Raw genomic sequence first — 15,837 nt, 5'->3', positions numbered from 1 at the left:
TTTTTGCTAGTGAGGAGGAAATGGCTTCACAGGCGTACGCTATTCTTAAATGAATCGGAAACATCACCCAGACCTCTGCCTCTTCATCGTCCCCGCACCTGCACGAGGCTGGGTTCTTTTGCTAGAAATAATTCTGCTAGAAATGATTCTTTCACGACCTTTAAAACCTCGTAGCTCAAGATCTGGAGTCGGAACTGGGTTTGGGTTAGGCTCCACCAACTACACAAGCTTGTTTATTCTGGAAAAAAAAGAAAAAAGGCAATAATTGTGATTCCTAGCTGCCAGGGTTGCTCCGAGATTTAAAGAGATGAGGGCTGTGAAATATGCTTTGTAAGCTGTGAAGAGTTAGTACAAAGAACAAATCTGCTCCTCTTTTACGATGCCACGAGGCGAAGCTCTTCGGTGGAAAGATAAGAGATCTTAGCTCCTATCAAGCATCAACGGAGCACGGCAGCAAGGGCTGCCCGAGTTCTTCTCTGGCTCCTCCCCCACCACACCGGCCCCGGCCCGGGTCAGAGGCGGCGGAGGCTCTGGCGCCGGGCCTCTCCTGCCTGCGGCCTGCTAGGGGTGAAATCCCGTGCTGGGGCGGGGCAGGCCCCGGCCGCCCAGTTCCTGATTCTATAAGCAGTGCCCGGGGCCCGGGGGCGCCACAGGCGCGGGCACCGCGGGCGGCGCAGGATGGGCCCGCGCAGCGCGGCGAGCCTGCCCCGAGGCCCCGGGCCGCGGAGGCCGCTCCTCCCCGCCGTCCTTCCGCTGCTGCTGCTGCTGCTGCTGCCGCCGCCGCCGGGCTCAGGCGCCGGGGCTGGCCGGCCGCCCCACCTCGTCTTCGTGCTGGCGGACGACCTGGGCTGGAACGACGTGGGCTTCCACGGCTCGGAAATCCGCACACCGCACCTGGACGCGCTGGCGGCCGCCGGGGTGCTGCTAGACAACTACTACACGCAGCCGCTGTGCACGCCGTCGCGGAGCCAGCTGCTCACCGGCCGCTACCAGGTACGCAGCGCCCCCGGCGGCCCGCGAGCCTCTTAGAAATGGGCCCCGAGCCCTGGGCGGGTGCTGACCAGTCGGGATCGGTTCCCCGAACCGGGTCCCAAAGAGACGGCTTCTGGCCCTAGCAGCGCTGTACTTGCTTCGCTCAGGCCCGCAACCCGCGGCGACCTCTGCGCATGCCCGGCTCCAGGGCGCCGCTCTTCCCCCGGCGCCCCACCTCGCCGGGTGGTGTTTCTGTCTTACGTTTTCAAAAGGTCGGGGTGAAGGGGTTTCTGGGCAACGCCAGATGCGGGGCACTGCGAGTCAGTAGGCTGAAGGTCCGAATGGACTTTGCCGAGCGGTCTTGAAGTGGGAGGATGCAGAGCGAGCAGGCGGGGCACCCAGGAGTGAAGCAGAGAGAGATGGGGAGCCAGGAAAGCTGGGTGGGGAGGAGCGTTAAAACGAAGGAGAGCTCGCAGTGGGTGCGCTTTTGGTTTCTGTAAACCCAGCGGTCATAGGTTAGGACTGCCCGACCAAAGATTTATTTTTCCAAGTTCTCAGTAGCCCTGCAGTGAAAACCAAGTTGATTTTTCTTGGGCTGCTGACTTTCCCTTCAGATGTAACCTGTATTGAACTCCTCTGAGCATCTTCATTATCTCTTTTAAAACTTCTCTGTAGTTAACAGAGTAAAGTATATTTGTAGAGAGCACGCATACATTAGATAACGAAGAATATCAAGAACATTTGCATAGTGCTTTACTGTTTTTAAAGTTAATTCTTGAAACAGCCTGTGAGGTAGCTGTTATTTTTAATCCCCTTTTACACATTAGGCAGTAAACCTGTAGAGGTTCAATGACATGTTAAGAATTATTAATTGAAAAAAGTGCACAATGTAAGAGTTGCGAATGAAATTTTATTTGGAGCAAGATGAGGGCTATAGCCTGGGAGACAGCATTTCAGATAGCTCTGAGAAACTGCTCCAAAGAGGTGGGGGGAAAGGTCAGTGTTACATATGACTTTAGTGAAGGGGGTGCGTGCGGTCAAGTACACGTTTTCGCGGAGGCTCGCTGCTAGTCACGAGGAGCAGATGTCACTGTTAATGATTTTAGTGCTTTTCTAGATATGAGGAGGTGCAAGAATTGGGCTGATAAAACCTTCTCCTGAAAATATCTAACTATCTGAAGGCCTGTCCTGCCAGTTTTTCCTAGAGCACAGAGTGCCTTGCTCCTGATCTCCACCCTGAACTCCTCTTGGAGGGGGGGTTGAAGGTCAGCGGCTGTAGTGGCCAGTGACTTAGTCCTTGTAGAGTCAGATGACAAGTGCCAGTTTTTAGTTGGCAGTATCACACAGCTAGAAAGTGGTAAAACTGGGTTTTGTGCCTTTCCTGCATCCACTAGTCATCTCAGGCCTCTAAAATTGGACTCTTCTTTTTTCTTAATCTGAATAAGATTGACATTTTGTGATTATGACCATGTTAAATATACAATAAACAGGTAGTTTGTATGCACTGTTTGTTCAACAGCCATACTTTGGGCCCTTACTGTGAAAGTCACAGGGATGTGCCTGAACCTTGCCCTCCCAAATCTGTGTTCATGTAGCCTTTCAGATCAACCCTAGCCTCATGTTGTCCTGAGATCAAGGGAGGGGAGGGTTCACTTGCAATAAAGATTTGCACAGTGGTCTGAAGACTTTTAGAAACAGAAATGATAGAGTTTTACTACGGACTGAAAAGTAAGTCAATGTTTGCAGCGGAGGTAAAGGATGGTTCCCTTCACCATCAGCCCTAAGTACTTTCCGCAGTTCTAACTGGCTGCTACGTGGAATCAGGAATCTCTGCTCTGATGCAAATGTCACACTGGACGCTTTGTAGGAGTACAAGAGCATCTGAATAAAGAAGGGAAAGGAGGGAAGACAGGGTCTGCCCAAATGGTTCTGCATTTGATCTGAAGTAAGAGAACTGAACTCAAATTGCAGAAGAATGGGAGGGCCATTCATTTCTCCAACTTCCTCCCTTCCAACAGTCTTGAACAGGAAAACAAATACCACACTTAAAAAACTTGTTCAGACTGCTTTTGCCTCTGAACATCCTCCCTGATCAGTCACCAACATTCCGTCTTGGGAAGAAACAAAACAAAACAAAAAAATGAGTATTTAGAGTACCCTGAGGTTAAGAAGTGAAGGTAGAGGCTGCTTATCCAAAAGTGTTTAGAGGCCAATCAGTGTAGCAAGCTAGCCTCCCCAAACATTTTGCTTGGCTTTTCTCCCCTGTTCTGTCTGAGTTCAAGAGACTCAATTAGAAATTATCTTTGGTTAGCAACCATCCTCATTTAAAAGAGTCAGTATTTCTGGGAGAGCCAAGGAGCCTCACTGGCCTCAGATACTATATTCTGGTACCATTCTAAGCATTTTACATGTATTAGTTAATTTAACTCTTACAGCACCCCGATGAAGTAGGTACTACTATTATCATCCCTATCTGATAACAAAGAAACTGAGGAAGGGGTTAAGAAACTTGCCCAGGGTCACAGGGCTGGTAAGTTGTGAATCAGGATTTGAACCAGGCAGTAGCTCTATAACCACTACACTACACTGCCTACTCAGAATTATTAAAAACATCATCGCAAGAGCTGCTTCAGATTTACTAACTAATCTCTCTTATTTTTTGACATATAGGTCATTCCTAAACATCTCGATGAAAAAAATTAACCCATTAGATTTCAAGTTAGGAATTCCTTATGTTAAATGTAAAGTGAAAATGGGGAGAGAGGTTTCATTTCAAAATGAGTCATGTGTTGTGCATAATTTTAGACAATAAAATGAGGAAATTTGTTGACTATTTCAAAATTAGGTACTTGAAAGAACTGCTTAATAGTCGTATCTGTGAACCTAACAATCATGCTTTAATAGAGGTGCCACCTTCCTTAATCATCTAACTTTAGATTAGAAAATGCAAAGTGATAAACAAGTTTTGACTGATTGAATTTTGTATTCCCAATAAATGCTGAATTTTAGGTTTTTAGCTTATAAGAGTATTTAGTGAAGAGGACCAGTTAAGAGTTGTGAGATGTGGATTTCAGTCTTTGCCATGTCAGCCTTCAGACTCTGACCTCGAAGGACATCATTTTCCATGTCTGTAAATTACGGGAGTTGGGCTGAACTCTAAGGCTCTTTCTAGCTGTACATTTTTTTGACTCTATGGCTCCTGTGTCCACTAGAGCAAGTTTCTAACTTGGGAAAAGCACATTATCTACCCACTGTCTCCATCTACTGGTAGAAAGAGAGATTAATCTTGCCCAACACTGCCTTACAAGTTGCAGGAGCTGCTTGCTGCGCGGCTAGGCACTTGTTTAAAAAGGAACGTGAATTCAACCTTTTATATTGAGACGTTTAATTGTTCCGAATCCTCACATTTGAACCTTTTAAAACTTGCATACTTTGGTGAAGAATTCATAGAGTTTAGATGGAGGGGAGAGGGAGATTGATCAGCAGATGAACTAAGTAGTTACTGGTAATCAGGAACTAAAATTCAGGCCTCAATATACTTAAGTTAGTTTTCTTCCCACAGCATTATGACTCATTCATTATTTTAAAAATATTTTATAAAATCTATATTTTATTTACATTTTGAATAGGAAATCCATTCACATGGTTTAAAAACTCAAAAGTTTCAAAATCTCTCCCTATACACGGGTGTACGCGCGCGCGCACACGCACACACACACACACACACACACACACACACACACACATTCTGTTCCTTAGGCATACAGTTACCTATCTTTGGAGGCAAACAACACTATGTAAATTGTATATATCCTTCCAAAAGTATTTTATGCATATACAAGCAAATATATATGTAGATATTCCTCCCTCTCCTTTGATTTGAATGGTAGCATACTCTTTTTTGGGGGGGTTCTTTTTTTTTTCAATTTCAATGAAATGTAATTGACATACAGCACTGTGTAAGTTTAAGGTGTACAGCATAATGACTTGATGAACGTGTACCATGAAATGATTACCACGGTAAGTTTAGTGAACATCCATCATCTCATAAAAAAGAAAAGAAAAAAATTTTTCCTGTGATGAGAACACTTAGGGTTCACTCTTTTAACAACTCTCATATATAACATGCAGCCGTGTTAATTGTATTTATCATGTTGTACATTACTTCCTTAGTATTTATTTATCTTATAACTGGAAGTTTGTACCTTTTGACTACCTTCATCCAATCTATCCTCCCCCCCACCTCTGCTAACCACAAGTCTGATCTCTATTTCTGTGTATGTTTGTTTGTTGGAGTATAACTGACCTATAACACTACGTTAGTTCCTAGTATACAGCATAGTGATTCCCTATTTCTACAAATTCCAAAATGATCAGAATGATAGCATACTCTTCACAATGTTTTGTACCTCATTTTTTTTAACTTAACATTTGAAATAATTTCATATTGTTATATAAAGAGCATCCTCATTAGTTTTTATGGCTATATAATATTTTGGTAGATGGATATATCATAATTTATTTAACTAGTCACACAATGATGGACATGCAGGTTGTTTCCAGCCTTTTGATATATCAGAGAATGCTGAAGTCAATACCTTGTACCTATGTCATTTTGCACATGTTTGAATATATATATATGTAGGGTAAATTCTTAGAAGAGGAATTTTCTGGGTTTAAGTGTAGAGGCATTTGTAATTTGGATAAATATTGCAAAATTATACTTCAGTAGATTGTATCAATCTACATTCTTACCAGCAATATATGATATGCTTATTTCCCTATATATGTATTTTTAAGTTATATTTCACAGGCCATAAGATTAATCATTTTAAATATATAAGTCATTGGTTTTTCATATAGCCACAAGGTGGTGCAACCGTCACCACTGTCTAGTTTCAGAACATTTCCATCACCCCAGATGAAACCCATTAGCAATTCCTCCCCTTTCTCCTCTTGCCTTAGTTCCTGGCAGCCACTGATCTACTTTCTATCTCTGTGGATTTGCCTATTTTGGACATTTCATATAAAATGGACTCATACAATAGATGTCCTTTCATCCATGTTGTAATATGTATTATTCCTTTTCATGGCTGAATAATATCCCATCGTGTGAATACACCAACATTTTATTTATCCATTCATCAGTCGATGGACATTGGATTGTTCCACTTTTTGTCTATTATGAATAATGCCACTGTGAACATCCATGTAGAAGTTTTGTATGAACATATATATTTTTTTCTGTTTTCTAGGGTATAGACTTAGGAGTAGAATGCTAGATCATATGGCAACTCTATGTTTAACTTTTTGAGGGACTGCCAAACTGTTTCCATAGCAGCTGTACCATTTTGCATTCCCATCAACAATGTATGTGGGTTCTAATTTCCTCACCTCCTTGCCAACACTTTATATATTCTGGATACTAAACCCTTTTCAGATATATGATTTGTATTTTTGTCCTTATGTTTATCCTATGCCAGTACTACGTTGTCTTTGTTAGGACAGAGTTAGGACAGTTGTGTAAGAGTACCAACTTGCAACACATAGCAAATAAGACTTAGAGATCTAATGCACAGCATAGTGAATACAGACAATAATATTGTTATTATAACCATTGAACTTGCTAGGAAACTGGAACTTAATGATTCCAACCTGTAAAAGAAAGGATAATTATAAAATATGATAGAAGTGCTAATTATCACTACAATGGCAATCCTATCATAATGTATAAATGTATCAAATTAACATGTGTTACACCTTAAATTTATACAATGTTTTACATCAAATATATTTCAATAAAAAACACACACATCCTAAGCCAGGGATTGTGAGTTCGTGTCCCACCTGGGGTACCAAAAAAATAAAAACAAAAAACACATATAATAAAGATGTTTATAAGAGTGGGAGAATAATAAAAATACTTCAGCTTTTCTAATAGAATTTTTATACCCCTTTTAGTTCAAACAAAAGACTTGAAAATACTGAATTTCCTTATTCTTACAAATTGACTTTATTCAGCACAAAATGTTCATTACACCTCTGCACTCCTAGTTCACATTTTAAGCGTGGTTGTCTGTTCTCAGGTCCGGCTTCTCCATGACATTGCCTCACTTGTCTCTGACCTGGAGAAGCACCTGGTGTTGAGCAAGTAAATGAATGAACGTGCTAAGTGTTTTAACACCTGTGCGTTTCCTGAAAGAGCTCACTGTCTTAACTGCTTAGGGTTGACAGGTCATTTCTAGCACCCTGGCTTCCTTTTTAAGAAATTAAAAAGGTGAAAGGGTAACAAAACTGGTAGGCCTTAGTAGAAACACTTCCTTCTGGGAAAAAAAAAGAGTAAAGTAACTTTGGTCCTCACCTGGGAACATTCTTACCTTGGGACCTGAGGGGGCCACTCCACCAGAACTCTGAAACCTTGGCAGAGGATAGAAGCAATGAAAGATGACGCCAAGATTTCATTCTTAAGGGACCCACGCCACATTTCTCTTAATCACATTGACAAACGGACAAGACACTTTCACGCCTTTTCACTCACACCTGAAGCAGAACCTTGAACAGGCAATCTAGGAAGGAGGCTGTGCGGGAGCATTGTGGGTAATTTTTGGCTTTTGCTTCAAGTTTGCTTGAAGAATGTGAGCAGGGAAAACCCACGGCTGCAGGGAGAATAGGGCATTGCATACTGTGGCGTGAAGGAGGAAGCCGTTCTGTCTGGGGTTGCCCTCACCTCCCTGCTGCTTTTTCTCATTGTCTTCAGTATCCTGCCTGCCCTCCAAGTGCTTGCCTCTCAGTGTCTCTTGTCCCTGGTTACCTTTCCCTGGACTCTAAGATTAGAAGTGGGGCAAAGAGGAGTCAAGAGTTGGAAGAAAGGGGCGAGTCTTGGGGAAAGATGTAGTCATTAGGAGTGTTCATACGACTTGCTGGCAAAGGCATCCAAGGCGTTAGTGATAAGAGGAGCATGTAGTCCAGAGGCCATAGGTGCCTCCAAAGATAAAGAACTTGCTAGTCTTTATCCCTGTGCTCATTTAAGAGGAGAAGTAAAGGATGCATCAGCTCCATACTGACAAGCAAGATGGCCACCTGCTAAAACACATCAGGGTTTTAACGCAGAGAGCCCTGGGGATGACTTGCTGTGATGGGTCTTCTGTTTTGCTGAAGCCAAGTGTCCTTCCTAAGCCTAGCCAGAGCCCAGGAGCATTTTCCCAAAATGAAAGGGGCAGCTGGAGGCCTTAGTCTGCAAGTGTTGAAGATACTGGAAAAAAAAAAAAAATCTGATCTTTACCTTTTTACTTCCCAAGTAACTGGAAAAGAGGAAATAAGGAAATAAGTTTGGGGTTGAGTGGAATATGACCCATTGACTTATGGGAATTTTTGGTTGATTGACATTTGAGGTTTATTATTCCAAGAATCACTTTGAGCATAAGCTGTTACTGTCTGGTAACTCTGTTTTTGTTCCCTTAAGCATATCACTTTTCTAAAAAGGCTTTTTCCTCCATATTTTCCTTCCTTCTCATTTTGGGCTTTTGGTTGGATTTATAATTTAAACAGAGAAAGGCAGTAAAACAGTTTTTGCCTTGTTTATTCCTTTTACAAACAACATCCCTTTGTGGTTTAGTCAGATTTACACTCTTTGCTAATCAACACCAAAATAAATAGACCTTTAAAACTGCTAGTGATACCAGCCAGCTCTGCAGCCTGAGTTCTGAAGGACCAGGCCAGATGGCAAAGCCAGGCCCCTAACATACATAATGTGTGTTCTGTAGCTCTTGGCTTCAGCAGCATGGGCAGCTGATGGCTTTTTAGAAGGCTTGGGGGGAAGTGAGCAGATTCTCCACTATCCATTTGTTCTGTGGGGCATCTCCAGGGATAAACCCTAAGGTGGCCTGAGTGGTACTCGACCATGGTTAAAACCTGTAGTGTTCTGGCCCAGGCCCAGGCTGGCAGTTCCGAACTCCTGGCCAGCCACCAGCCTGTTCTGTGATTGTGTTCTGGTCATGAAGCTTCCCTCCAGGCTCTCTGGTGTATAAAGTGGAATAGTAGAGCTGCCTGTTTTTCTGGTTTTTCAAGTATTGCAGGAGGAGGTATTGCACAAATACATGGTTGCAATGAGTTCATCTTGCACAGGTCAGACTGACAGGATAGAATCTTCCTCTGTTCATCTGGAAGTTATCTCAACGCTATTGAGGTTTGGAGAGAAATAGCATCCATCGCCACGTATGTAGCAGTGGGTCACCTGGCCCCTGGGAGAGTTTATTGTAAGTGTAACTGAAATAAAGAGGTTCTGATGTGGGAACCATCCTCCTCCTCCCCCCTTCAGGAGAGCGGTTTTTTTCTTTTATGCTCATGAGACCACTCTGATAGTATATTCCAGGTCTACAGGGGACAGAATGACTTACAGGATCAAATAAATTTTTACGTGCAACAAACCATGTAAACAAGGATTTCTCATCAGTTATCTCATAGAAGGAACTCAGAGACAAGCCAGGTCCTTTACTGAATTTGTAGACCCTTTGCCTTTGTGGAGGGAATCCTTGACAGTCAAGTAAAATCTTAGGAGAAGATGTTTTTCAAAGATTTGGTTTAGTGGAGAAGAGATAGCTACATGTGGAAGAAAGAGAGTAGCCCCTTTGGACTTTCATATATTATCTATAGACCCTCTCCATTCAACACCTACTCTCCAAACACTGAAGATGGGTGTTAGAATGAAATTGTTGTAAATGCTGTTGGGTTGCCAAAGTGACGCTTATTTTTTCTTTTGATTCTCCTTGGTGCCTTGCCATCCTTTCCCATGAAGCATGGTGTGGCTCTCCAGTTCTGTGCTAAACTCAAGTGCTGGGTTGCAACCAGCTCTGCGTTCATTCGCCTGTTTACTGCTTCTCTACACGCTACAGTTTCCTTGCTTCAAACAGTGTTTGAACAGACCCAAAACATGTTTTTGGCCATCATCCAGACTTTGGCTTCCCCTCCCCCAGTAATGCCATGAAAATGTCCTGTCGAATACATTCTCAGGAACTGAAAAGAATGTTCCCTACCCTGTGTGATTGCAGGTAATAGAGGCAGGCTTCAGCTGACCACCCGGTGTGGTGCCCATGTGGCCTCGGAAGAGTGAGTCGCACAGCATCCCTTGGCAGGGCTTTAGAGTGATCGGAGGTCATTCTCCGCATGTGATGGATGACGTTTCCATTTAAAGAAATTTGCGCATAACATTTATTTCCACTGGGTCTTTTGAACTCCATAAAATATTATCCTTCTTTATCCTCTGCTGTTGCCAATTAGTATATATTACGAAGTTTTTTGAACCCGGGATTAATTTTCTATTGAGTAAACTTCTAACGTTAACTGTGGACAGAATCCTTCTGTTATGTGAGGGATGTGTGTGTGTGTGCGTGTGTATATTTAGAGAGCAATGTTTCCCTTTCCCAGCTTGGGTTTTGTAACATCCTTATTATTCAGGATCCCAGCTGGGAAAAGATGGCACATTCAAATTAGCATAATTTAGGGAGGGTTTATTTGCAAAGGGACTATTTGAAAAGGCATGAATGTGTGGGGGAAACACAAGACATAGTGTATAACCCACTGGAGCTGTTACTACCCCTAGACCAGGGGGAAGAAAGGAAAGAGGAGTGACCGGAACCTAGAAACAGAGTCCTGTAAAGAAGGCCACCTTTGGGATGGCCTGCAGGATACGGACAGCCTGACAGCTCAGGGCCACTCACCTCTTCCCTCCTTCCAATCCCAGTCTGGGCTCCCCATTGGCTGAACCCAGTCAGAACCAGAAGGTGCAGGAGCCCTTTGATCTGGCCCCAGTAGGTCAACTTCCCAGGCTGGAGACAGGACAGAAGGCAGATTGGGGATTTGGAGGGCAAATGAAGGGCATCTGGCATATATCCCAATGAAGGTGTCCAGTTATTTCTAGGCAAAGTATAAAAATCTAAATAGAAAACTTAAACTCACTTTTATTTTTAAACAGCTTTATTGAGGTATAATTGACATGCAATAAACTACACGTATTTCAAGTATACAATTTGATAAGTTTTGATATGTATATGCCTGTGAAGCCGTTACCACATAATCAAGATAGCGAACATATTATCACCTTCAAAATAAATCCACTTTAATTTAACATTTAAGATATTCCACATGGTTCTTTTAGGAGGGCATGGAAAGGTATCGTGAAATCAAGCAACAGCAGGGGCAATTCCAAAGGTATTGGCTCTGGACAGACACACAAAAAAATGAAATTCAGGACAATGTCAAAGCTTATGAGAAAACTATTTAATAGTAAGTAGCTTATAATAAATTAAAAAGAAAAGATGGTGAGTTTGAAGGGTTTTTGTTTTGTTTTTGTGTTTACTTTGTATCTGTGTATTGCCATGAATTTGAAACAAAACGAGGCAAAAATCTGTCTGGTCTGAGTAGTCAATATTTGAATCTGAAAAAATCAGTGATAAATCAGGATTTAATAGCACCAGCAGAACTATAGATTAGAACCAGCATACATGTCATTTGATGTTAATATGTACCACATCCCACTCCAGGGGGCAGGCCCAGGCTTAGGTGCATGTTCTGTATAATGCCACCCCATCTCCTCAAGAAAGTGTATTGAAATGTAGGTGAGAGGGCGTGATGTGTTATTGATGACAATGCTTACAGTATTACCGTGACAGTTGCTGAGTGTTTAGTGTACGGTTAGTGAAAGAGCTGGGATGCGATTTAATTCTCTGAGCTTCGGGCTCTTATGCTTTAAATTATAAAAGCAAGTAAATCATTTACAAACACATTTTGTTTTCACCATTTATTAATAATTGCTTGCTACCCACCTGACAGCTGATGGAGGCGCCAGAGAGTCATGGCTGGGTTGAGAACTGGCACTGTCAACCTTTGGTGTCCCCAGAGCCCCATTTATTCTAGGGAAATCAGGAGTGCCCAGTGAGTGCTAGGGAAAGCTAGTGTCGGTGAAGAATTAAATGTGAGCCTCCACCCTGCTTCCTACAGAGAAGAGCACCTCCCTGGCTAAGCAAGGACAAGGGATTGGTGGGGGGGAGAGGGGTAACACTGTAGGGAAGGGAGGGTCTGGGTAGGCAATGAGGGAAGCCACCAAGGACCCCCCTTGTGCACCAGCAGTGGGTGCAGTATCATCCCTCAGCACAGGAGCTGTGACAAGGGCCACACCGGTTTCCATGTGGCCTTCGAACTTACCTAGCAAGTTCAGGGCCTTTGCATTCTTATTCCTTATGCCTAGATTGCTCTGCCCCAAATTTTTGCAAGGCTCTCTCTTACTCTCTTATTTCATTCAGATTTCTGCTCAAGTATCTCCTCCTCAAAGAAGCTTTCTTTTGCCATCCTCTCTAAAGAGTCACCTGTCACTATCTCCCTCTCTATTTTCCTCATAATAATGATCACTGTCAGACTAACGTCCTTCTCTAACTTTTTGGTTTTAGGACCTCTGTACATGCTTAAAAATTGAAGACCCCATAGAGCTTACGTTTGTGTGGTTATACCTTTCAAAATTTACTGTGTCAGAAATTAAAATAGAAATTTTAAAATATTTTTATTCATTGAAAAACAGCAATAATAATTCCATTACATATTAATGTAAATAACTTGGGGAAAATAACTGTATTTTTCAAAACAAGAGAATTACACAAGAAGAATGACGTTGTTTTATATTTTTTGACTTTAATTTTTTTTATACAGCAGGTTCTTATTAGTTATCTATTTTATACACATCAGTGTATACATGTCAATCCCAATCTCCCAATTCAGCACACCCGCCACACCTTGCTTTCCCCCCTTGGTGTCCATATGTTTGTTCTCTACATATGTGTCTCTGTTTCTGCCTTGCAGACTGGTTCATCTGTACCATTTTCCTAGGTTCCACATATATGCAGTAATATACAATATTTGTTTTTCTCTTTCTGACTTACTTCACTCTTAGTCTCTATGTCCATCCATGTCTCTATAAATGACCCAATTTCATTCCTTTTTATGACTGAGTAATATTCCATTGTATATATGTACCACATCTTCTTTATCCATTCATCTGTCAATGGGCATTTAGGTTGCTTCCATATCCTGGCTATTGTAAATAGTGCTGCAATGAACATTGCGGTACATGTGTCTTTTTTAATTATGGTTTTCTCTGGGTATATGTCCAGTAGTGGGATTGCTGGGTTATATGGTAATTCTATTTTTACTTTTTTGTTTGTTTGTTTGTTTGTTTGTTTGCCATACGCGGGCCTCTCTCTGTTGTGGCCTCTCCTGTTGTGGAGCACAGGCTCCGGACGCACAGGGTCAGTGGCCATGGCTCACAGGCCCAGTCGCTCCATGGCATGTGGGATCCTCCCGGACCGGGGCACGAACCCGTGTCCCCTGCATCAGCAGGCAGACTCTCAACCACTGCGCCACCAGGGAAGCCCTATTTTTAGTTTTTTAAGGACCCTCCATACTGTTCTCCATAGTGGCTGTATCAATTTACATTCCCAGCAACAGTGCAAGAGGGTTCCCTTTTCTCCACACCATCCCCAGCATTTGTTGTTTGTGGATTTTCTGCTGATGCCCATTCTAACCAGTATGAGGTGATACCTCATTGTAGTTTTGATGTGCATTTCACTAATAATTAGTGATGTTGAGCAGCTTTTCATGTGCCTCTTGGCCATCTGTATGTCTTCTTTGGAGAAATGTCTATTTAGGTCTTCTGCCCATTTTTTGATTGGGTTGTTTGTTTTTTTAATTGAGCTGCATGAGCTGTTTATATATTTTGGAGATGAATCCTTTGTCCGTTGATTTGTTTGCAAATATTTTCTCCCATTTTGAGGGCTGTCTTTTCGACTTGTTTACAGCTTCCTTTGCTGTGCAAAAGCTTTGAAGTTTCATTAGGTCCCATTTGTTTATTTTTATTTCCATTACTCTAGGAGGTGGGTCAAAAAAGATCTTACTGTGATTTATGTCAAAGAGTGTTTTTCCTATGTTTTCCTCTAAGACTTTTATAGTGTCCAGTCTTACATTTAGGTCTTTTATCCACTTTGAGTTTATTTTTGTATATGGTGTTAGGGAGTGTTCTAATTTCATTCTTTTACATGTAGCTGTCCAGTTTTCCCAGCACCACTTATTGAAGAGACTGTCTTCTCCATTGTATATCCTTGCCTCCTTTGTCATAGATTAGTTGACCATAGGTGCGTGGGTTTATCTCTGGGCTTTCTGTCCTGTTCCATTGATCTATATTTCTGTTTTTGTGCCAGTACCATATTCTTTTGATTACTGTAGCTTTGTAATATAGTCTGAAGTCAGGGAGTCTGATTCCTCCAGGTCCGTGTTTTTCCCTCGAGATTGCTTTGTCTATTTGGGGTTTTTTGTGTCTCCATACAAATTTTAAGATTTTTTGTTCTAGTTCTGTAAAAAATGCCACTGGTAATTTGATAGGGATTACAGTGAATCTGTAGGTTGCTTTGGGTAGTATAGTCATTTTCACAATATTGATTCTTCCAATCCAAGAACATGGTATTTCTCTTCATCTGTTTGTGTCATCTTTGATTTCTTTCATCAGTGTCTAATACTTTTCTGAGTACAGGTCTTTTACCTCCTTAGGTAAGTTTATTCCTAGGTATTTTATACTTTTTGTTGCAGTGGTGAATATGATTGTTCCCTTAATTTTCTTTCTGATAGTAATGGAAGAGATTTCTGTGCATTAATTTTGTATCCTGCAACTTTACCAAATTCATTGATTAGCTCTAGTAATTTTCTCATGGCATCTTTAGGATTATCTATGTATAGTATCAAGTCATCTGCAAACAGTGACAGTTTTACTTCTTCTTTTCCAATTTGTATTCCTTTTCTATCTTTTTCTTCTCTGATTGCCGTGGCTAGGACTTCCAAAATGATGTTGAATAATAGTGGCGAGAGTGGACATCCTTGTTGCTGATCTTCGAGGAAATGCTTTCAGTTTTTCAACATTGAGAATGATGCTTGCTGTGGGTTTGTCATATATGGCCTTTATTATGTTGAGGTAGGTTCCCTCTATGCCCACTTTCTGGAGAGTTTTTATCATAAATAGGTGTTGAATTTTGTCAAAAGCTTTTTCTGCATCTATTGAGATGATCGTATGGTGTTCAGTCTTCAATTTGTTAATATGGTGTATCTCATTGATTGATTTGTATATATTGAAGAACCCTTGCATCCCTGGGGTAAATCCCACTTGATCACGGTGTATGATCCTTTTAATGTGTTATTGGATTCATTTGCTAGTACTCTTGAGGATTTTTACATCTATATTCATCAGTGATATTGATCTGTAATTTTCTGTTTTAGTAGTATCTTTGTCTGGTTTTGGTATCAGGGTGATGGTGGCCTCATACAATGAGTTTGGGAGTGTTCCTTCCTCTGCAATTTTTTGCAAGACTTTGAGAAGGATGGGTGTTAGCTCTTCTCTAAATGTTTGATAGAATTCACCTGTGAAGCCATCTGGTCCTGGACTTTTGTTTGCTGGAAGATTTTTAATCACAGTTTCAATTTCATTATTTGCGATTGGTCTGCTCATGTTTTCTATTTCTTCCTGGTTCAGTCTCAGAAGGTTGTGTTTTCTTCCAGGTTATCCATTTTATTGGCATAGAGTTGCCTGTAGTAGTCTCTTATGATGCTTTGTATTTCTGTGAAGTCCATTGTAACTTCTCTTTTTTATTTCTAATTTTATTGATTTGAGTCCTCTCCCTCTTTTTCTTATTGAGTCTGGCTAAAGGTTTACCAATTTTGTTTATCTTTTCAAAGAACCAGTTTTTAGTTTTATTGATCTTTACTGTTGTTTTATTTGTTTCTATCTCATTTATTTCTGCTCTAATCTTTATGATTTCTTTCCTTCTGCTAACTTTT

The 15,837-nt window shown here is 41.6% G+C and overlaps 1 protein-coding gene across 2 annotated transcripts in view; it reads left to right on the top strand.

The window, feature by feature from the left end:
• Positions 1 to 483: 483 nt before the first annotated feature.
• Positions 484 to 15,837, top strand: part of ARSB (arylsulfatase B) — a 177,161-nt gene continuing 161,807 nt past the window's right edge. The window contains exon 1 of one of the 2 annotated variants that reach the window (XM_067731077.1): positions 484 to 993. In XM_067731077.1, coding sequence (XP_067587178.1) covers positions 679 to 993 — 315 coding nt within the window. In that variant the 5' untranslated portion in view covers positions 484 to 678. The remainder of the gene's footprint in view (positions 994 to 15,837) is intronic. The other variant, XM_067731076.1, reaches the window with a different exon arrangement.

The sequence above is a fragment of the Pseudorca crassidens genome, chromosome 3, assembly GCF_039906515.1.
Source record: "Pseudorca crassidens isolate mPseCra1 chromosome 3, mPseCra1.hap1, whole genome shotgun sequence".
NCBI lineage: Eukaryota > Metazoa > Chordata > Mammalia > Artiodactyla > Delphinidae > Pseudorca > Pseudorca crassidens.
This window is presented reverse-complemented; position numbering and strand designations above follow the sequence as displayed.